Source organism: Brienomyrus brachyistius, chromosome 18, assembly GCF_023856365.1.
Source record: "Brienomyrus brachyistius isolate T26 chromosome 18, BBRACH_0.4, whole genome shotgun sequence".
Taxonomy (NCBI): domain Eukaryota; kingdom Metazoa; phylum Chordata; class Actinopteri; order Osteoglossiformes; family Mormyridae; genus Brienomyrus; species Brienomyrus brachyistius.
The window spans coordinates 19,828,781-19,851,464 of NC_064550.1; the positions used below are offsets into that span (position 1 = coordinate 19,828,781).

Below are 22,684 nucleotides of genomic sequence, written 5' to 3' on the forward strand. Positions count from 1 at the left end.
ACCATTTTGTTTCCACAAAACTTATTTAATGACATTTAAACAGTTATACTTGTTTTAAATTATTTTGGCCAAGTTCACATCCTGATTATATTCCCCACGTTTCCCAAAAGCAAAACAAAATAAAAATAGACAATTCATCTTTTTTTCCACTGTATATCAGGTTTTAAATTTAATAGAATCTGTCAGCTAAAAGAGCTATTCATGTTTTGAACAGAAAAGCAAAGATCATTAATATTGTCCATAATATAATAAAAATATACCTCAAATGTCTAGACAAAATAATCAATACAAATACAGATTACATTAATATTTTAGGGATACTTTGCAGTCTTTATTTTTTGTCTGTCTAGTAGCTTCTGTTAAAATAAATGATTGTATGATGTAGAAAGCAAAAAAAAAAGGAATACAAAGATGTATCTAAGAGATGCAGTAATTCTACACTTTTTACATTAACAATAATCAATACAGTTCCTTTTTTTAGGCTTATGCATTATGTTTAGCTTTTTTTTTTAACTTTATATTTCTTTAAAACCTAAGTGTCCAAGCAGTGTCTTGGAAAGCAAGAGTCAGGCAGCTTGGCTGAATTCGGATGTATGGAGTGAAGCGGAGTTCTGCATGCCATGCTCTCTCGTTAATCCAACCCTGGGATTTCTGCAAGTCCCGGCCTCGCACCCATCGCCTAGGTCGTGAGTGAAAGGTCTTCAGTAGCTGGTTTCCAAGGACATTATACAGTAATCAGAAAAAAACAACAAAAAAACAACTCAACAATAAGAGAACACACAGTGATCAAAATGAACGTTGAGCGACCGGGAAGGATTCCTCAGTGGCTGATGATCTCAAACAGCAGAAACAGCAACTTCTACACCATCATGAAGAGGACCAATGACACTAATAGCCAGCGGTCTCCTTCTGACTCGGTTATATAGTAAAGCCACATGACTCCAAGGAGTGAATTCTTCAAATTCAAAGTGCCACTCAGGCAAATCAAAGAGTATCGAGGCCAATCAAACAGCTGGAAGCTTGGGTGAGGTGTATGATTGATACGGTCTATATAGAAACATATCTTATTTACCTGAAAGCAGCCTTTGAATGACAACACTCCTTGCATGTCAATTAGTGGGATCTCTCCTTCCTTTCACTCCCTCTAGAAGGGGCATATTCTAGGTGTGAAGCCGTTGACTCCAACAGGGAATGATACTGTACATGGCTGACCGGCTAGGGGAATCACTACGGAATCACTAGCAACCAAACTCCTTTTCACAAGTAGTCATCAATGCACTTATTTTTTTCCTGAGACACTTCCTGGTGTTCACTCCCACGTCCGCCTCAACAAGGCTCTAAGCTCAGCGGCCTCCTTGGCACATGGGTCTCGACCCTTTCCTCCCACCCTCCAGACCATTTGAATCAGACCAAAGTTCTTCATAACTTGCCCACCAGGCTGGATCCAACACAGGCAGATCTGTGCACTTTCTGTGATTCAGTGAATAGCTGAGGCTTCTGGGGGAGCGGGGATATCAGCCAAGGTTTCTAAAGCCAGTCACAGAGGGTGTAGACTGGTACTTTCAGCCTCCCCTCCCACTACTAGAGGTTACACTTCTGCAACGCTGGGTGAACACAACATCAAGCCCTCTTAACCAAACCAAAAGAAGAAAAAAACATGCCATGCTGAACACACAAATCGAGGCTTCCAGCTTTAAGCATTTTCTTCCAGCAAATTGATGTTAGAATTTGTAATAGATCCACTTGGGTAACATTCTGCCTTTTTTCCTTAAGTACCCAAGCCCCAAAGGAAAGATCGTTCTCAGATGCTTTCAGCGGATCCCGCTACTGCATGGCGCGTCTCATTTCAAGGGAACCGGAAGACATATTTACAACCGGATGAATAGGTGGGCTTAGTTAGAATGAGCACCTGAGCTCCACCTCTTCCCTCCTCTCCCCTGGTGTGTTTGGCCTGTTTTGCAGCTGTTGGGAGTGGTTATGAGAGGGGCGGGGCCTCCAAATGGGACGGGGGGGATTCCACAGGCCAAAAAGCATGCAAGCAACATGAGGACCACTAACCAGAACACTGACAACGACGGCAAACAACAACAACAACAACTAACAACAAACAACAACAACTGCAACAACAAAAATAATAAATACATCTTGGGGTGAAAGAACACAAAATTAAGCAAAATACATACAAAATTCCTTAGTTTTTCTTCTGGTTTGTGTTTAATGCATCCTAAGCTTTATACATTTTGGTACAGTTCTCTCCTCCTGGTTAGATTGTGCGAAACAGAGGACTTGAAGGCTGGAGGAGCAGTCTTTGAGGGCCGGGCCGGAGCATGTCTTCCCTGATTGGCTTTACACAAATGCTCAAGGTGAGGGCCGTGCTGTGCTAGCCCCTCCACCTTTCTCCAATCTCAATGACAGCAGGGCTTCAGAAGAGAACAATGTTGAGAGGACAGTCCCAGACCCTTCCCTTAGTCCGTGTGTCCCCTTCTTCTGGCCAGATGTGGATGAGTGACTGGTAAGCCCGACCATCAGCTAGCTCTTAGCTATCTGCAGATTGGGAGAAAGGCAGATCTATCACTATGCCTGAAGTGGGCCTCACAAGACCCAAATAATATCATGCAAGTGCGAGACTGTACTGTAAAAGGCCTCCCATGCTCCATTCAACCACTTTCCATGAGCTTGTGAAGACTGGGGATCAGGGCTCCACAGCCATTTGCTCAGCTCATATGCACTGGCTTTTTTGGTTTGGCAGAGACTCACAGCCCAGCGCAAGCAAACAAAACCAAACTAAAGAAAGCAAAAAACGAGGCCTGTTTTCTTCTCTACATAATCGTTATTTCTCAAGTGCATGATGCGTTTTCATGGCCATTAATCAAGTCGATCCTCCATCACAATCAAAATGCTTCCCAAAGTTAGATGTTTTTATATGCAACAAACAGCCATTGCAGTGATACGTCACGCTTGAATCTGGGTGATATACAGCAGATGACGGTTTGGAGTCCCCTGTCACTCTCACAGAATTCCAGGAATACTTTCTCTACTCCTGTCTCTATGCATGTTTGCCCTCCTCACAATATTCAGCTGCTCCAATTTCTCAATGGACCTGCTGCCCTGGTCTCTGTGAATAAAGGCGTCACTCACCTTTACTTTCATACATGTCGGTAGCGGCTCCCGCCTGCTTTTGGCACAGTCTGCGATACTTGGCCTCCACTTCCTGCAAGAGGATGACAAGTATCATTAGAAAGGCTCGACTGTGGCTCACAAACATGAACACTGAACGGCACAGACCAGAGCGGGTTGGGGTCAGACGTGACTGTGCTGCACCTTTAGTTGGTTGAGGTTGGCCTGCAGGAGGCGCAGGTGAGTCATGACCTGCCGGCTGAAGTTGGGTTGGCCGCCCGACAGGGATGATGATGACAGCAGCTTCTTCAGGTCGATTCCAGAATCGCCGGCGGGGCCCCAGCGGGACCCCGGATCCCTCTCGCCCGCCTGGGCATCGTCATCTGTGCTGCTCTCTCCTGAGCCGCCGCAGCCCTCCAGGACCATATAGCTACCTGCTGAGGTTGCGGTAGAGAAGGGGTGGAGTTAGGCACTCGCTTTGGTATAGCCAGAGCCTATAGCCTCTCTGGCACTCACCATAATCGTCGGAAGTCTCGAAAAACCCTGTGTCCCCCAAGGTCAGCTCCCGTTCGCCCTCTGCCTTTTCTGCGCCATTCTCTGGGGAGAGGAGGGGTGCCGAAACCTGCGCAATCGGGCTGTCCATGGGGCCACGCAGGGAGGTGGTCCGCAGGAGACGGCCCCTGTGGTCCCGCCACGCCTGTCTGCCCTCCTCAGCTACACCCTGACCGATCATGTGATCCAGCAGAATCTTCCTGAGAGCTTCCACTGAGACAGAGGAAAGGCAGCTATGAGCAGTTGCCTACATTAGCCGGTAGGGACAACAGAGAACTCCAATACCACTTTCTGTTGGTGATAAAATGCAGTAATAATCAAGACAATATGTTAAACAATGTTGTGATGATGTAATAGATAGGGTATGAGCAATATGGAGGAATGAATCTTGCGATGCAGTCTCCACTCACGAGTCTTCAAGGCCTCCTCGGCTGTGGAGCCCCGGTATCCAAAGGGGTATGGATCGTCGTCATCCGAGTCGGCGGGCAGCCTATCGCCAAGTTCTGGGTCCACAAAAGCCACATCCTCTCCATCTTGTTCAGCCTCTTCCTCCTCCTCATCTGTTCTGATGTCTTCGAATGGGTTGGAACCGACTGACGGGGTCTGCATTATCTCTGGGGTTGCAGAGCTGACATCTTTTTCTGCAGGTGAAACAAAATAAACAAATGCCCTTTAGGTAACAGTGAGCAGGAGTGGGACACAGCTGGTCTGTGTTAATTACACCACAGTCTTGAGCAATTTGACCCCAGCGCTTGAGAGACACCTGGTGACTGGATGCTCCCAGTTGAGTTCCGGTTGGGGTCTTCGCTCAGCTTCTGTCCACCTGCACTGATCATCTTGACAGCCTCGCGATCCCCACTAGAGAAAAGGGACACAAATACACGGCCAGCAATGAAATCTCCCCTCTGTTTTTCAAAAAGATAACAATGATTTAAAAACAAAACAAACAGAAGAAAAACTACAAGCAAAAGCAGTGATTGGCAACTTACTCGGAAGGTAAAGTAATGACGCTGGGTAATTTTGTTTTCATGGATTCTGCTTGCTGCGTGATCAGGCACAGCCACCTGGTGGAAGGATGAAAAAATGCAGGATTAACCTACAGCCATATGACAGATTTGTGTAGATGCTTTATTCAAATCGAAGTGCCGGGACTCACGTTTGCTGCTCTGACACAGTCTGTGCCATGAGCTCATAGATCTGGGCTCTATTTTCGGACATGGACAGCACAAAGAAGGACTTGTTGTCTGGTGGAAAACAAAGCATACTGTTATTTCCCATAGCTAGGAGCAAACAGAGACTTTGCAATGGCTTGTCACTGAAATCAATAAGCACCCCCCTCTCACCTGTGGCCACAGAGCGCACCAACACAGTGTTCAGTTTGATGACGGGGCTGAAGATGCGCTTGGTGTCTGAGGTTCCCGCCAGGTTCTTGCTGTGGGACTTCAGGATCAGCTTCTCATCCTGTTTCGGCAGCAGAACCAAGATGTCCTCTAGCAGCAACGTGTAGAGCTCTGGGTTGGGGGAAGGCGAGTTAGAGGACTGTGGGGTTGTGAGTTCACATCCTACAAGAATCCTTGACTCTACCCCCAGCCACTCAATCGGTTCTATGCCCTGAAAATATCTGTATAAACAGGTAACAATAAAACACGAGGCAAGAGGAGGTCTACGTTATTTCAAACCCAGTTCCACAAAGAAATGACTCAACTAAGTGCTTATAAAATACTCCAGTTAATAATAACAGTACTTAAATACTTATAGCACCCCTTAGACTTTGATGTGAAGCTGGAAGTACTTAAAAAGTATAATCTGCATTAGTCCCCAATCCCGCTGGAAAATTACATCTTAAGGCTGTTTCACAAAGAGTCTGATTTTCTTGCACAATAAAAAAAGCACAATATTGTATTTCAATGAAGGCTTTCGCAACATGTCTGCCAAAATTTGCTTTGTCGTGATCAATCATTTTTTTATTCAGAGACAGCTCGATTGCTGCAGTTTTCAGACGTGTTAAATAATGAATGACCAGAAGGATGTCAGCTGTTATATGTGATCGTTTTTTTCTGAACAGGAACAGGGTTGCTGGTGGATCGATTGTTCCATTTGCCCAAAGTGCCGGGGCAGCTTCTCCTTTCTCTCCACTTATGAGTGACCCGGCCTAATAATAGTTAATATTCTGCCCCTTATAATTATATAAATAATTCAATTATGGGGGGCGGCATGGTGGTGCAGTGGTTAACACTGTTGCCTGGGTCACATGTGTGTGGAGTTTGCATGTTCTCCCCATGTCGTCGTGGGGTTTTCTCCAGGTACTCCAGTTTCCCCCCCACAGTCCAAAAACATGCTGAGGCTAATTGGAGTCGCTAAATTGCCCATAGGTGTGCATGTGTGAGTGAATGGTGTGTGAGTGTGCCCTGCGATGGACTGGCCCCCCATCCTGGGTTGTTCCCTGCCTCGTGCCCATTGCTTCCGGGATAGGCTCCGGACCCCCCGCGACCCAATAGGATAAGCGGTTTGGAAAATGGATGGATGGATAATTCAATTATAAGGGAAAAAAAATCTATATTTTAATGTTAGAATCGATAAAAACATTGATATCGAAACAACCGAAATTTCAGTCTTATTTGGTAAGGAGCATGTTACACTGATTGCAGCTGTTCTAGGGACTTGGCGTTTAAGTTGTAAAGGTCGGCAATATGCCCCAGATTATACTGAACTGTAGTTATTTATTAATATTTTTATTTTTGCATGATTTATAGACCTGTCTGGATACATCAATATCCAATGAAAAAAAATCCAAAAACAATAGGCTGTTTTTTCCATTCCTGTAGTTAATTAACTGGTAATAGGTGATGTTACTGCCATGTTTTCAATATTAATTTTGCTCATAATGAAGTACCGCCTGAAAAGATCATTGTAAAGTTTAACCTCTTGATGCTTTTTTAATAACTGAATGTACAATTGCAAGAAAAAAGTATGTGAACGCTTTAGACACCGGCCAATATAGTGTTTTGAGGTCTCATGCCTACTGTATATATGCGCGGCCTGGTGGACAATCCTCACTGGTTGCACATTCCATCAGTAAGAGCAGAGTGTGAAGGTTGAATTAGCAGAGCTATAAAAATATTAAAATCCACACATGATGGGAGACATATCAGAGTTCATAACAGGACAATTTGTTGGTGCACATCTCACTGGTGCATCAGTGAACAGGACAGCAAGTCTTTGTGGTTTATCGGAAGCCACGGTATCCAGGGTAACGCCTGCATACCACCATGAAGGATGGACCACATCCAACAGGAGTAACAGTGGACGCAAGAGGAAGCTGTCTGACAAGGATGTCTGGGCACCAACCCGGATTATATTCAAAATACAAAGCCACAGCTGTCCAACTCCACAGATTCACATATTCATGGTCGGGCTGCTATAGCCAAACCTTTGGTCACTCGTGCCACTGGCAAACACTGGGTTCAATGGTGCCATTAGTGCAAACGTTCGGCTGTGGACAATGCGAGTCATGAGTCGTTCTCTGATGAGTCCATCTTCACTGTCTTTCCCACATCTGTGAGAGTTACGGTTTGGAGACGCCCCAAAGAGGCTTTACCACCCGAACTGCTGGGAACCCAAGGTGTCACACAGGGGTGGATCAGTGGCAGTTTGGGCTTCAGTGTCATGGCATTTGCTAGGCCCACTACTTGTTCTAGATGGATGCGTCACTGCCAAGGACTGCTGAACCATACTGGAGGACCATGTTCACCCAATGGATTCAACATTGTACCCTGAAGGTGGTGCCGTGGACCAGGATGATAATGCACCAATACACACAGCAAGACAGAGTGGTTTGATGAACATCAAAGTGAAACTGTATATCTCCCATAGCCTGCCCAGTCACCAGATCTGAATATTATTGAGCTACTTTGGAGTGTTTTGGAGGAGCGAGTCAGGAAACGTTTTCTTCCACCAGCATCACATAGCGACCTGGCCACTATTCTGCAAAGGAAATGGCTCAAAATCCCTCTGGCCACTATGCAGGACTTTTATCTGTCATTCCCAAGACAAAATAATGCTATACTGGTGACAAAAGGAGGCCATACACCTTACTAATAAATTACTGTGGCTTCATTTGCATTATCGAACCCTTGTAGAAATTAGCATAAAAATGTATTGTTCTTGTATGTATTGAATACATCATTCAAATATTCACATTGTAGGGTAGAAAAGGTATGAATTCCTAGGTTAATGACTTCAAGAAAAGTTAAATGGAGTCAGGAGTAACGACCTGCCAGGAATCAATGAAACGAGGCTGCAGGTGTGACTTACAGCTACTTTGAATCACTAAAACCACTCATTCATTTCAAATTTGTTATTCACAAGAAGCATGTACTGATGAGAACAGTGCCTTATAAAAAATTACTTCAGAAGACCTATGATCAAGAATTGCATAAAGCTGGAAAGGGCTACAAAGTCATCTGAAAGGGTTTAAATATTCATCAGTCCGCGGTTACACAAATTCCCTATAAACGGTGACAGTTTAGTACTGTGGCTACTCTTCCTAGAAGTGGGCGCCCAGCCAAAGTGACTCCAAAAATACAACATAGAATGTTCAATGAAGTTTAAAAGAACCTTAGAGTAACAGTTAAAGGCTTGAAGGAATAATTGGTTAACATATCCATTCATGAACAGGTATGGTGACCATGGCAGGACACTATGGCAGGAATCAGTACTCTCCAAAAAAGATTATTTCTGCATCCCTAGAGTTTGCCGAAGACCATCTTCACGCTGCTACTGGGAAAGAGTCTTGAAGGTTGAACCTCTTGAGAAGAACATGCAATATTATATATGGTGTAAAAAAGGGCATACCAACATGAGCACATCATCCCAACGGTGATGTACAGTAGAGGGAGACTCGTCTACTGAGTTGCTTTGCCGTGATGGACAGCTTGCCATCATCAAGGGGACAATTAATTCCCAAGATTATCAAGGGTGGCTGTCCGTCAGCTGAAGCTCAGTAGAAGTGGGGTAATGTGGCAAGACGAATACCGCAAACATGTCCACAAATCCACTATAGAGTGATTTCAAAAAAGAAAATCTGCTTTTTGGTGTGGCCGGGTCAAAGGCCAGACCTTAACTTGAATTGAGATATGAAATGATGTCAGGAAATCCGTTTACACCAGATGTCCTAAGCATATGGTAGAGCTGAAGAAGTTAAGTAAGGAAGCTTTGGTCCAAAACTCCACTTGCAAGTCTGATCCGCAGCTATCAAAAGCACTTACTACTATCAAAGGTTTAACCAGTTATTAAATCCCCAGGTTCACTTACTTTTTCCTACCTACACTGTGAATGTTTGAATGATGTCTTCAACGTGTACAAAAACAATACGATAATTTGTGCTTTACTACATAAGACAGATTATGTTTGTTCATTACTGTAACATATGAATATCAGATCACATTTTATTACCAATTAACGCAGAAACTGCGTAATTCCAATGTAGAAAACTACATAATTCTAAAGAACTCACATGCTTTTTCTGCAACTGTGTCCAGAATCTTTGCAATTTTCTTTTCACTTGTTTCCTCAAAAAAACTGGAAAAACTCGTTGCCTTCTGCTAGTGGTTGTCGCCAGTTTGGAAAGCTTCCTTAGGTGTGCTCGCTTTGCTGACTTACGAAACTCTGACATCATGTTTGGTGTAAGAATTATTGATCCGTTAAGCTGCTAATTTTTTTGTGTCACATTTGGTGTGAAACAGCCTTAAGATTACAGTGGCTCCCCACGATCCCCGTTTACAACCAGTGGGCTGCCATACCGATTGTCTTGTCTTTGACCTTCCAGGACAAGGGTCCCTCGTGCACCATCTTCCTCTTGGTCAGGTCGAGGTTCTGTGTGGCATGAGGCATGAGTAGCATGAGTGTAAGTGACCAGACCTTGGATTCTCCTAGCCCGGGTAGAGTGATAGGGCCCCTGGGGACTGACCTTAAACTCGGCGATGAGTGTGCTCTCGCTCTGTTTCAGTGAGGACAGATCCAAGCGCCTCTGGTAGTCCTCCAACCTCTAGAAGGAGCAGCAGGAAAATTGAGAGGCAGTTCTCTCTAAAGTTTAGCTTTATTGCTTCGGTAAATATCCTGCCTCTGACATACTGGGTATACAGCAGCACCATTAAGTTGTGTAACAAATGCTATTACTTTCATGTACGATGCTGCACTTAATGTTTGCCACATATAATAGTTCTAAATCAAGTACTCTGGGACGACCATGTTGTAAAGGGAGCTGTAGAAAAACAAAGTGAGCAGCACATTAGCACAGAGCATGTGCTATAACTCAACAGGGAAGAAAGACTCCAAGCAGCCTGCTGGCTAACATGGAGAGGATGAGGAGGCGGCGCCAAAGAGCTTTGCGGGGCTGGTGGAGCCGCGGGAGGAATCTGCACCTCAGACCCACCTGCCACCCTAAACAGTTACCTGCTTATTTTCAGACTCCTTCACAGCCTGGTTGACGTAGTTCAATATCTGCCTGCAGCACTCGCCTGCTCTTTTCACCTTCTCCATTTCCTCAGCGTCCTCTGTGGAGACACGTGTGCACAGGCAAATATATACGCGATTAGGCTATAGATAATCAGGCAATGGCATGCAATTCTGCTCCCCTAATTTCCAACGCTGATCATGGCGTTTATCTCATCGATATGTGCTAATGAAAACTGGGCTGGCGTTTAGCTCATGGGCTAAATTAGCCCTGGCAGCTCCTAACATTCACAGGAAATGTTACGATAATTGAAAACAAAACTACAATTTATCGACGGCGGGCCCAGAGCCAACGGGGGAGTCTGTAAAGAGCCCTCAGTTACGTGTCATGTCAAAATATCTTTATGATGTCAATTTTCAGCTCGACAAGAGACTTATTTTAGATTCAAGCGGCCAATCAGGCAGCAGCATGGAGGCTGGGGCCATGGGGTCAGCTGGCTTGTTTTGAGACTACAGAACCGGGCCAAGAAGATATGCAGAAACCAGAAAAAGAATTGCTCTTGGACCTTTGAGATTTATCAGAATGCACAAGCTGATAGTAAAAAACGTAAACCCACCACTGTAGGTCACGGGTACCTGTGTACTTGGCGATGTTCTCCAACAAAAGAGGGTACTTGGTAAGCCTCTGCATTTCCACAGGAATGATGTCTTTCAGCTGGAGCCTGCGGCAAAGCCGGTTGCTCTCCGCCTCCTGCAGATACACAGAAGAGTGCCCCCTGGTGGTCAGGCAGACCTATGTTGGAGCTCACGGCCGTAAATATTAGATGCCGCATCACCACTCACCAAGATGAAGGAGTTGAAGCGTTGGTCCTTCTTCTGCCGCGTCTTGATGAGCTCCAGGGCAAAGGGCTGGTTGCTGCAGAAAGTTCCCACGGCCCGCTTGATCTTCTCCTCCTCGCCGCCACCGAACTGGGGAGCCGAGTAGAGACTGGTCAGGCTTAGCCGACAAGCTGACAGGCAGCGACGGGCGTTGAGGGGTGTTGACCAGGGAACGGGAGGTGGGGAGAGACTTGGGAAGTGAGGGATTGGGGCAATATCCTCCAGGCATCCCCAAAGTTGGCTTCAGGCGTACATGGGGGCGGAGACAGCGAGGTGAATCGCCATGACAATGTGACAAGCCTTTCCACTGGGCTAAAGCAAGGCTCCTACCCAGGAGAGCAAGTCGTCGCCTATGAGGTCTATCGCAGTCGTCTCATTATTCCTCCGGATGGCGGTCATCTGCTCGGCTATTGAGCCTGAAAGCATGAGAGAGAGAGAGAGAGAGAGAGGGGAATGAGGCCTATGCTCCAACTGGGATGCACACGGCCATCACAGGGTCTTCCCGGGGAAGGGGTGGGGTAGGGGGGCAGATACCGTGCAGCTGTATGATCTCCTCCAGGTTGGCGAAGATGCTTTTGATTTCTGCCGGTGGCAAGATGGCATCCCTGGTCAGCTTCTGGTTGAAGACGCTATCTAGCACCTTCAGCATGCGCAGGTGGGCACGCTCCGTGTAGAAGAGCTCTGCGGGGGGACATGCGAGAGATACAGGTGTCGGCACGCATGATAAACAAGCGGATGGTTTGGAATGGAGACTGCAAGTGAGGAACGGTAATTACAAAAACCCTGAGGGAAAAGGATTCTTACTCTGGAAAGACAAATGAGTAATTTACAGTGTCTGTCACCCAGAGAGCCAAAGTGATCATAAAGCCAGAGTATGGACAAATGATTTAAAGGCTGTTATGTGAACCTGTCTGTCATAACAACCCCACTCCAGGGCTCCAGAACGGGATCAGAGTAACAGATGCGGGGGGGAGGGCTCACCATTGATGACCTCCTGCCTCTTGATCTCGGGAGGAGTGAGTCCAGCCAGGACCTCCCTGCTCACCAGCTGCTGCCAATTGGGGGGGTCCTGTTCAAACTCGATCTCATTACCCTGGTCATCCTCGCTGTGCACGTCAGCCGAACTCAAGGGGTCCGCCCTAAAGCCACACACAGACACACACAGCATGCATTAGGGCTGAGGCTGCATCTTACGCTGTCATATAGCCACGACTTCTAAACGTAGATGCTCACCTTCGGGCTGTTTTAGGCGTTCCCCCCTCCAGGACCCTGTAGACAAAGGACAAGAGAAGACAGTGAGTTTCTTTCCAGGTGCTGGCCAGTTCGTTATGCAAGGAAAGTGTGTTCACACTGCTGCCTCGTGTGCCACTATTGGTACAGACGTCGCTCAGGTCCACAGCGCAGAGCTTTGCTGGGAGGAGCCCCCAGCACAGCCGCACAGAAAGGGTAGCTGGACCATGTTTACAGGGTGAAGCACCAAAGGGAGCAACGCAGCAAAAAGGGTAAGGGGCATGTTCATCCCAGATGGACACAAGCTGGCCAAAAGCACCATATAGCAGCAGGGGGGGTGAGCAGGACAGGCAGAAGCCGACCTGCAAACGTCTGCCGCCATAAAGGTGAAGTCTGGGAAGCGTTTCACCTGTCGCTCTCTCGCTCCTCCTCCTGCAGCTGCTCCAGGCAGGACGGGCTGAAGTCGAAGTGCGTGTTGGGTGTGTGAGGAGTGCTGTCTGTGGAGTCGCTCGACTGGGGGCCCTCGGAGGGCCGGGGGAGAGCCGAGGCTGGCAGCGAGCCTGCAGAGACACAAGAGCAGCTTAGCGCCTCCTCACCACAGGCTTAGGCTAGGTTACCATCACTAAAACTGCATCACTTTTCAAGAGGCCAAGCACCCGCCAGGGCTCGAGTTTCTCTTCACCGTACAGCAGCCAGACAAAGCACTCCTGACCTCGTCGCTCACAACACCATTGTGTGGCAAGAATTACTTTCCAAAATGGCTGCCATTAACCATCCAGGCCAAAAGCTACGCCAGCTGTGGTGAAGGTAGATGACTCTTCATATAAACAGTTACATGCAATTGAGTATGATATGTTATTATCTGCATATGCTGAAAACTAAAAAGCAAACCTAACTAGAACTCAATGAAGACATTCGATTCAAGGTGTACCCAATTAAGGGCCCCCAAAGCAAAAAGGGAGGCTGAAAAAGAGCCAGAGGACCGAGTTGGCCTGAGGCTGTCGGCCACAGATGGGGAGGAGCGTCGCTCGGGGAGGGGGCAGACAGCAGCCAACAGACCACGTGGCAGGTAGGGAAGAGGGAGCTGGAAAGAAGGAGGGATGTGGGGAAAAAAGAAGGGGAGTGGGATAGAAAGGAAGGAGAGATCGGTGGAGAGAGAGAGAGAGAAGAAAAAAGGAGAGATAGGTGGGAAGGATGGGGGAGGACAATAGGGATGGACAGAGGAGAGAAAAACAATTATGGAAAGGAAAGATAGGGCAGTAAAGGGGGAGAAAGAGAGAGAGAGAGGCAAATACATATCAACCAAGTATCTCACCAGAGTCCCAATCACGGTTGCTGCCCTCTGACACCGGGCCACCAGGTGCACTGTATGGGGGCGAGGTGGTGGTCACGGGGACATGGGTGGCGTCCGAGCCCTCGCTGGTCTGGCTCCCCCGTGAGCGGCCCCCCTCCTGATGCTCCAAAGGGCAGGAGCCCGGCTGTGACAGCTGCTTCTGGGGACGCTGCTTGTTCAGCTCCATGACCCGGATGACTGCAGGGGACATGTTTGTTAGGCCACGGCGTGTGACCCCGCCCTGCAACCACGAGGGCCACCTGCAAAGAAACTTACTAGGTGGGCCGTTGGTGCGGCTGATCCTCCGGGGGGGTACGAGGATGCTGGGAAAGCGCGGCGGCTTCACCCTCTCGTCTCCCTCCTTGTCTAACTTGATGCTCTTCTGCTCAGGGAAAAGGACAACTCTGTATCCATGGAAACCTCAGTGAGTGAACACACAGGCAAGCATCTTTTATCTGTGTGTGCCCATGCCTGTAGTGTATACAAGGGTGTCACTGTACACTGCGCTCCAAATTATTATGCAAAAAGTGTTTAGGAGTGATAAGGTAAGAATTTTTTGTTTGTCAGTTGAACTCATGGATGGTGATGTGTGTCGGGGCTCTTTATATCACTGAAAGCAGTTGCAGACACCTGTGCTAATTAGTTTGGCAGGTGTGTCCAATTAAAGGCGACACTACTTAAGAAGGCTGTCCCACATTATTAAGCAGCCTACATTTTCAACCAAAATGGGAAAGAAAAAGGACCTGTCGGCTGCTGAGAAGCAACAAATTGTCGAGTGTTTAGGTCAAGGCATGACAACAATCAACATTGCCAAGACACTTCATCGCGATCATCGCACAATCAAGAAGTATGTAGCTGATTCAGAGCACACACGTGTGCGTGCTGATAAGGGAAGATCCAGGACTCTTTCCAACAGGCAATTACATCGGGTTAAAAGAGCAGCTGCAAAAATGCCTTGTCTTAGCAGCAGACAAGTTTGTGAAGCTGCTGGTGCCTCCAACGTGCCCGGAACAACAAGACGCAGGGTCCTCCAGAGGTTTGCAGCTGTGCCTAAGCCATCCTTTCCACCTCCCCTAACCACTGTTCACATCTAAGCAACAGCTCTGGGAGGCTATTCTGTCCTCATGCAAAACAACTGAAGCAGATACCATCCAAAACCTGACAAATTCAATGGATGGGAGAATTCAGAAGCTCCTTTCGAACAAGGGGTCCTATGTGCAAATGTAACATCACCTATAATAAAGTTTTGACTTGAATACTGTGATTTCAGTTTGTAATAACCTGCTAATGCTTATAATTTGAAAAATGACCATTTTTTGTTCTTTATAAAAATGAAAAGTTTGGAAACTCTGTTGTGCATAATACTTTGGAACATGCATTTGAGCGCATTTTGAGTGTATTTTTTTTTTAAATATACTGTTATCATTGGGCAGTTTGTTCAAAAACCTTTCAATTGTACTCTAGTTGATGACTGGAAAATTACAATGACTGCAATTCATATAGGTAATTTGGAAAATCTAAGAAAAATATGTTTTGCATAATAATTTGGAACGCAGTGTATTTGTGGGGACTTTCTCTACTAAAACTGAACCAAGCGTAAGGATACTGTCACTAAAACAGGTCGTCCATCCATCCATCCATGTTCTGTACTCACTTGCCCTATGCGGGGTTGTAGAGGTAGCTAAGAAGCTACAGACACAAGACTGAGAATAACCCAGGACAGGGAACCAACCCGTCGCAAGGCACACTTACACACACACCAGCAAACAATTTGGCAACTCCAATTCTAAAAACAAGTCATCCAATTAACAAAAAGTTTTACTGCAAGGGTAAAATCCCCACAAAGCACACGCATCTGCTTGTGTAGGTGAAAGCACGTACCACCTTAATCCTGGGCAGGAAGTTGATGCGCGTTCGCTTGGACTCAAGGCTGCGTGGCTCCTTCACCCTCACACCCAGGTGCTTCATGTAGCTCAGCATCACGTACTGCATGGTGTTGCTGCCAGGGCATGAGAGAGGGATGCATTCAGCAGCACTGGCTTCACGTCACAGACTGGGGGCGTCTGAAGCATGTATGCTGATTATGAAAGGGAGAGTCTATCGGGGAGAACCAGCTGGACGGGAGGGGAAACTCTGCACCATCCAAGGTATTCCCTGGGGAAACAATCCACAACACCCCCCACCTCACTGACCTGCACTGCATCTCTCTGAAAAGCTACAAACATATAGATCTGAGTGGCCAGTAGGACGCTGCTATACCTCAAAACATCCACCAGGTGGCTAAACTCCAACAATAATGCAATTCCTGCTGGTTTTCATACATTCACACACTTCAAGTCAGCCTATTATGTTTCTGCCATAATAATGTATCAGTCGGTTTGCTTGATGGAGCCTTTAAAATAATGACCGCAAAAATTAAGTAATAGAAGCAGTCTCCTGATTAAAAAATCTGTACCCCAAGTCAGTCTTTAAGTTGAATTTGTAGGCAAGTTGGAACAATAATTACACAGTACATAATAATTATTACTGTTCAGTAATAAAAAAAAACTGAGTACATATGGTACTGTACTGTACCTTGAGCCGACTAACTGAAGCAGAGCGAGGTTTTCATGAGCGGCACAAAGTAGCGCATACATTTCTTACTATAAACAACTGTATGCATAAAAGGCTTTACATCAGTCTGTTTGTAAGTACAAGTTTTCTTTAAGTCGGATGTTCCAAACCAGGGCACTGTCTGTATACAATAATCCATAGTTGTTTTCCTCTGGTTCTCTAAAAATCCACCAGGTGGCAGCACACTATGCTGTTCACACACAGGACACCAGGGAAAGTGCTCGGCTATGGCGAGCTGCTCTGGGCGCCTTTTTATAGGCACTGGGGAAGTGGAAGCTGAAAGCGGGCGGCGCTGTGCCACAGCTCCCGTGGGCGCAGAGACGGGCGCCGTGTGGCCTTCTGTCAGGCGACGAGGCAGGCTCTGCATGCGGCAGGCCATCTGTCATGCTGAGCCGACCCCCATACACAGGGGGCCGTGCTTTACCGCTCGGGACCATATGGGGTGGGCAGGCAGCGTATGGGGTGGGCGGTGCTGTGTGGATTGGGGGGGGGGGGGGGGAGTAGGATATGCTCATATATGCCCCGTGCTAAATGCCACTGCGACCAAGTGCAGGTGGAATATGCACCAAAAGGAAAACCAGGAAAATTATAACTAACATTCGTTTCCACGTGGAGCCACGCGACTCCCAGCGCGTTTCCACGTGGAGCCACGCGACTCCCAGCGCGTTTCCACGTGGAGCCACGCGACTCCCAGCGCGTTTCCACGTGGAGCCACGCGACTCCCAGCGCGTTTCCACGTGGAGCCACGCGACTCCCAGCGCGTTTCCACGTGGAGCCACGCGACTCCCAGCGCGTTTCCACGAGGAGCCACGCGACTCCCAGCGCGTTTCCACGAGGAGCCACGCGACTCCCAGTGCGTTTCCACCTGGAGCCACATCATTCTCATTCCCTCCACAGAAACTCCCCAAGGCTCTACTGTTGAAGATTTTCCCTGAGGCAGATGCTACTCTCCACAAAGATTATGTACAAACAGGTACAGAGACATGTCCTGGTGACATCAGAGGATGAGGTTCTTCAGGAAACAAAACAGGGTCTGTTCACAGCACACGTAGTTACATAACCTCCCACGCAACACAGCACTTTTTTAAGATAAAGAAAAAAGCAACCTAAATGTTCTTTTGGGCTGGAACGTCGTTTAAGTACAATGACCATGGATGACTTCTCTACCCTACAACACGGGGCAGTCCAGGCCCCCCGACAGCACAGTGCCAAAAATGAAGGGTCCGTTCCTCACCTCAGAGTTGCATGCCAGTGTTTTGGCCTATGACCTCGACAAGGCCTGTACGTTTCCCAAAAGCTCCTGGTAACAATAGTTGCCATTTAATTGCACGGTTCCAACTATGTAACATGTAATGTTAACAACTATGCTTTTGGGAAACGTACCCCTGAATGGCTCAGTCTGAAACCCTTATCTGCCATCCCAGCGTGCTTAGCGGCACATGGCGTGAAGCCAGTCACAACCCTACCCTGCCCAGACTCTATCAGGCATTGGTTGCTTGCGTGAAGCGTCGGTTTCCCAGCAGGCTCATGGGCTGTGATGGCATCCCGGTTAAAGAGCCAGGGACGCCTACTAAAAGCCACTTTTATGGGTGACTTTTAGGAATGGCGACGATGGGCAGCCTGGGCTCGTTAAACGCAGCCACTGATAAGGCACAGGAAATGCGCCAAGGAGACTGATCTGTACTCGTTTTATCAGCTCATGGATGGGGGGGGGGGGCAGAGCAGCCTGTGCAAGGGGGGTGGGGGATATACTTACTACTTCTCCTCTTCCGTGGGGAGTGACGTCAGTCTGAAAGAGAGAGAGAGAGAGGGGTCGGTGCACGCACACACACACACGCACACACACACACACAGATTGTTGCAAAGCCACCCTGATTATGCCTAAACGGCATCTAACGGGGCTCATTGGGGTGTGGGGTGGGGGCTCACAGCACATCCTCTATCTTGGAGATGATTTGCTCTGCACAGGAGCGCTCCCTCTCCAGCGCCACCCGGCTCCTCACGCGCTCCGTGTCCAGCCGGGTCAGCTCCCCCTCGGCCAGTGTCAGGCCCATGTTGCGTTTCTGCCTGCATGTGCACATGAATACACAACCTCAACTTTTTGCCAATGCTGCACACTATGGATATTTACCATTACTATTTAATGTCTGATACTTGTCAATCATCATGTCTTGACACTTAAGCTTCTTTTCACACCCTGGGGCTTGGCCACCATGCATTTTACTGCACACTGTACGGAGTATATTTGAGTACATGACTAATAAAATTTCAATATAATTTCAAAGGCACCTCGGTAAGTGTGTGCGTGTCTCTCGTACACATTATGTGTACTGAAAATGACCATCCTTCCGCCTTATAAGCGGAAGCATTTATTTATTTTTTTTAATAGTAATCACTTGCACAATCCTCCTGCCTTCCTGCCCTCTCACCGGAAGTCCTCCAAGTGTCGCTGGATGTCGGCAAGTAGGGAGTCCTGGAGTGACTGTACGTACTGCCTGTGGAGGTCCTCTGGGATCATGTCTGGTCTCCGCCGCTCTACGAGCCACACACACACACACACACACACACACACACACACACACACACACACAAAGCGTACTTTCGATATTAGGTGCTCACAGGCTCTGTACTTCCCATTCTCACCCCTTGTTTCACAACCTCAGCAGAAGGGCAGGCAAGATATTAAAGGCACTTACCGCCTGTAGCCTTGGCTCCCTTGTTTATATGTACAGTGAAACAGTATCCTCTAACAAAAACGTTACACTGCTTAGCCACAAAAAAGGAAATAAAGTCACTCTATTGCTAAAATAAGGAACTTATGTGGCCTGTGTCTTAGCAACCAAGAAAATAGTTTTTGAAGGGCAAACACGCAACAGTAGCAAGAGATAATAGCATGCAATTGGCTGAAGATAACAGAGGAGTTCACAACATGGTGGCTCAGAAGAGATTGAGGGAGAGCATCCAAGTATCTGCGCTACACGGTGACACAGACAAGCTTACCGAGGTCAGTGGCGATGAACTCAGGTACTGCTACTTTAAGGTTCTGAGCAAAGACACAGAGAGATAAACATAAGATGACAATGTCGCCTAGCTTGAGGCAGTCTCACTACTGAAGATGACATTGGGGATGATAAAGAGAGGGGGGGGAAATTTCTTTACAACAGGAAGCCAGAAAGTTGATGAGCTGGGAGGAGGAAGTGGAGGGAGTGGAGGCTGTCTCTGCGTCCATCATGGTGCAGGAGAACCAGTCAAATTCCGGCTCCAGCCACAGCTGAAAGGTGATTGGCCCCCAGAGTGCTTCCTCCCCAGTCAATCATTGATTCAAAAGTTCATTGGCTACCTCTTCATGAACTTTGACCCATCTTATGCCCTCTGCCCCCTGCAAAACCACTAAAATTGCCCCTGTTGACTGACACCTCGTCTGCTGGGCAGAGATGTCGGTGCATGATACAAGAGCCGCTTTGCTCTAGCCTGTAGCACAGTCCCTCATGGATGCCATCCTTAAGACATAATCCATCCCCAAATCCCATTATAGGATACAATGCCAAAGTGTGCAGTCAGGACAACTTGGAGCCCCTCAGATTAAGCAAAAGCGCTTCAGATTGGCAAATGTGGGTCTGCTGTGAAACGTCAGAGGTCAGGCCTCTGGACCAAGCATGTTAAATGTACCCGTGCAGATGGATTCAATAATAATAGAAGATCATGCTGGTCTAAAGGACAGTTTCGCTTGTTTGGGAGTACAGTACATTAACCCATTCACTGTGCCCAGGCTTTGGCTGTACCCATCACAAGAAGAACGATTCCCGGCCAAAAACATCAGTCCATGGTGCTGGGTGTCCACTCCGGCACAGGGACACCGGTGCTGGAGGGAGTGCTGTCTCTACCAGCCATATTTAACAACCGAAGCGGAGGATGGAATAACACTAATCCACACTCTCTCTCTCTCTCTCTCTCTCTCTCTCTCTCTCTCACACACACACACACACACACACACACACACACACACAGAAACAGAGACAGAGACAGAGACAGAGACAGAAACAGACAGACAGACAGACAGACAGACAGACAGACAGACAGACAGAGTACTCCTATGCATCTAAGGCTTTCTGAGCTCCTTTAGAGGTGTCTGGGGGGCGGATGGGGGGGGCTTGGGTCTCCTTTCGCAGCCAGGACTGAGCCGGCAGCTAAAGGCACCCCCCCACCCCATGCAGGATTAACAGAATCAGTCAGGGACATAGCAGCGTCTAGCAGACGGCTGAGTGCTGGGAGCGCGAGGGTGGCACCCAGCAATTACAGGTATACTCACAGTTTAAAAAAACCTTGCTGTCCAGCAGCAGCTGGTAGTGCATCCGTAAAAATCTATGTCATTGCACAAATACATCTATGTTTTGCAGATGCAACACAGTATCTGGCAATCCGTGGTGCAATGTGCATTGAAGTGCCATGGGTTACTGGTGAAATCACAGAGTTTCTTAGTAAAAGTGCTTCCCTTGCATTTACATCCATCCATCCATCCATTTTCCAAACCGCTTATCCTACTGGGTTGCGGGGGGTCCGGAGCCTATCCCGGAAGCAATGGGCACTAGGCAGGGAACAACCCAGGATGGGGGGCCACCCCATCGCAGGGCACACGCACACACCATTCACTCACATATGCACTCCTACGGGCAATTTAGCAACTCCAATTAGCCTCAGCATGTTTTTGGACTGTGGGGGGAAACTGGAGTACCTGGAGGAAACCCCACGATGACATGGGGAGAACATGCAAACTCCACACACATGTGACCCAGGTGGAGACTCGAACCCAGGTCCCAGAGGTGTGAGGCAACAGTGCTAACCACTGCACCACCATGCCACCCCCGCATTTACATCTATTTTAACTAACTTAATTTTTCTGCAGTTTTGCAAAAGTGAGGTGAATGACACCTATCAAACATACAGCTGTCAAGGACTGACTGGGCATAAGTGTCTGCAGAGGGCGTCATCCGAGACTCACCGCTGTCCGGTCCATGAAAGAAGTGCAGAGGTCGAGGAACACGCGACGGGTCTCTTTGGAGTTCGTCTGCTTGTACAGCTCGGCGTAGAGGTAGCAGAGCTGCGGGAGATAAGAACGTATTGGAGTTGGTGGGCTGACCCTGGATCAGTCCTGAAAGTCTTGCTCATAATGAATGAGAGGCTAGCTTGGGCTAGAGGGCGGCGTACCAAGGGCGCTGGGTCGAATTGGGACACCACGTGGTGCAGGAAGGCTGCCAGGTGGGCGGGTCGCGACTTGAGCAGCTCAATGCTCTGGAAGCAGCTGCACTGGCCGTTCATCTGATGTAGAAAACGTGTTGGAAAAATGAAGTTTTGGGGGAGTGGGGTTATTAGACATACGGGGGGGGCGGGGGGGGGCCTACCGGCTCCTGCTCTGAGGTGAAATCCTCGTCTTCAGCTCCGATGATGAGGGGCGCTGCCCGTAAGGAAGGGCTTCCCACGCGGGACTGGCATGGTCCGTCCTGACATAGGGAGGGGGGCGAACAGCAGGATCGCTAAAGTGGGTGGACCGATCCAGCAATAAGACACGATGAGACAGCAATGAGGGCAGGCCTCACCAGGTCTGGTGCATTCTCGGCCTCGGGGGAGGTGCATGAGTTGAGGCTGCTCCTGGGGGTACTCTTTGGGCTGTGAGTCGGTGTTTCTCTTTGGCATGGGCTGTCGGGGTAGGATGAGGGAAGGCCGGGCGGGACCTATGCAGGGGGTGAGGGAGGCCTCGTCAGGACTGGGAGGTGCCTCCCCCCCTCCTTGGGGCTGCACAGGAGCCAGGACGCAAAGGATAATTATGCCTCCGCATGCACATGAACACACAACAGCCAGAAGGTGTACTGACAGACTGTGCGGAGATGCTGGTCCAGGAGCCGTCGAGGGTGCAGTCACTCCGAGAGGACAGGACGGCATCCGTGTCACCCAGGGCTCCCTCATCCGTCTCGCTCCACTGCAGGGTGTCCCCGGGCCGTGGGGAGGGCAGGCCATCCTGCAAGCACCACACAGTCATGGTGCCAATCAGGAAATGGCCCACTCCTATGTAGAAGTGCTGCCAGAAGACTCCCAAAAAAAATCACCCTGATTCTACCTCGCAACACATACAGGGCCTTTTATAAGATCTACTTCATGAAGCAGGATGATCCTTAGATATAAAACAGGGATGCCAGTGATGACCTCAACACACACACACACACACACACACACACACACACACACACACACACACACACACACACACACACACACACACACACACCTGTGCTCCCCCGGTGGCCTTGCTGAGCTCGCCCTGCAGCTGAGGAATGTGCTTCTTGGCTTCCTGCATCTCTTTCAGTAGTTTACGCGTGGGGTTCCTGCTATACTCCTCCTCCATGGCCTGCTTCAGGAGGGGGAGGGGGCAGGGGTACAGAAACATGCCACATTTCATTGGCTGGTCGTGCAGTGAAGCTCACCAATCAAATTCACAGAAACAAGAGGCAGAAA

At 48.3% G+C, this 22,684-nt stretch overlaps 1 protein-coding gene across 6 annotated transcripts in view; it reads right to left on the minus strand.

Moving 5' to 3' along the window:
• Window positions 1-4: 4 nt before the first annotated feature.
• Window positions 5-22,684, minus strand: part of LOC125712726 (rho guanine nucleotide exchange factor 12-like) — a 61,078-nt gene continuing 38,398 nt past the window's right edge. For 4 of the 6 annotated variants that reach the window (XM_048983110.1, XM_048983107.1, XM_048983112.1 and 1 more), the window contains 32 exons: window positions 22,458-22,577; window positions 22,047-22,190; window positions 21,772-21,906; window positions 21,577-21,675; window positions 21,383-21,493; window positions 21,177-21,275; window positions 19,178-19,220; window positions 18,607-18,712; window positions 18,107-18,244; window positions 17,934-17,966; window positions 15,446-15,563; window positions 13,841-13,946; window positions 13,547-13,762; window positions 12,641-12,791; window positions 12,235-12,270; window positions 11,983-12,140; window positions 11,536-11,682; window positions 11,332-11,417; window positions 10,966-11,091; window positions 10,759-10,873; window positions 10,123-10,223; window positions 9,638-9,715; window positions 9,471-9,543; window positions 5,013-5,180; window positions 4,826-4,913; window positions 4,659-4,733; window positions 4,433-4,527; window positions 4,080-4,310; window positions 3,634-3,882; window positions 3,322-3,554; window positions 3,139-3,211; window positions 5-2,544 (listed from right to left, as the gene is read on the minus strand). In XM_048983110.1, coding sequence (XP_048839067.1) covers window positions 2,537-2,544; window positions 3,139-3,211; window positions 3,322-3,554; window positions 3,634-3,882; window positions 4,080-4,310; window positions 4,433-4,527; window positions 4,659-4,733; window positions 4,826-4,913; window positions 5,013-5,180; window positions 9,471-9,543; window positions 9,638-9,715; window positions 10,123-10,223; window positions 10,759-10,873; window positions 10,966-11,091; window positions 11,332-11,417; window positions 11,536-11,682; window positions 11,983-12,140; window positions 12,235-12,270; window positions 12,641-12,791; window positions 13,547-13,762; window positions 13,841-13,946; window positions 15,446-15,563; window positions 17,934-17,966; window positions 18,107-18,244; window positions 18,607-18,712; window positions 19,178-19,220; window positions 21,177-21,275; window positions 21,383-21,493; window positions 21,577-21,675; window positions 21,772-21,906; window positions 22,047-22,190; window positions 22,458-22,577 — 3,759 coding nt within the window. In that variant the 3' untranslated portion in view covers window positions 5-2,536. The remainder of the gene's footprint in view (window positions 2,545-3,138; window positions 3,212-3,321; window positions 3,555-3,633; window positions 3,883-4,079; window positions 4,311-4,432; window positions 4,528-4,658; window positions 4,734-4,825; window positions 4,914-5,012; window positions 5,181-9,470; window positions 9,544-9,637; window positions 9,716-10,122; window positions 10,224-10,758; window positions 10,874-10,965; window positions 11,092-11,331; window positions 11,418-11,535; window positions 11,683-11,982; window positions 12,141-12,234; window positions 12,271-12,640; window positions 12,792-13,546; window positions 13,763-13,840; window positions 13,947-15,445; window positions 15,564-17,933; window positions 17,967-18,106; window positions 18,245-18,606; window positions 18,713-19,177; window positions 19,221-21,176; window positions 21,276-21,382; window positions 21,494-21,576; window positions 21,676-21,771; window positions 21,907-22,046; window positions 22,191-22,457; window positions 22,578-22,684) is intronic. The other 2 variants (XM_048983113.1, XM_048983108.1) reach the window with 1 other exon arrangement.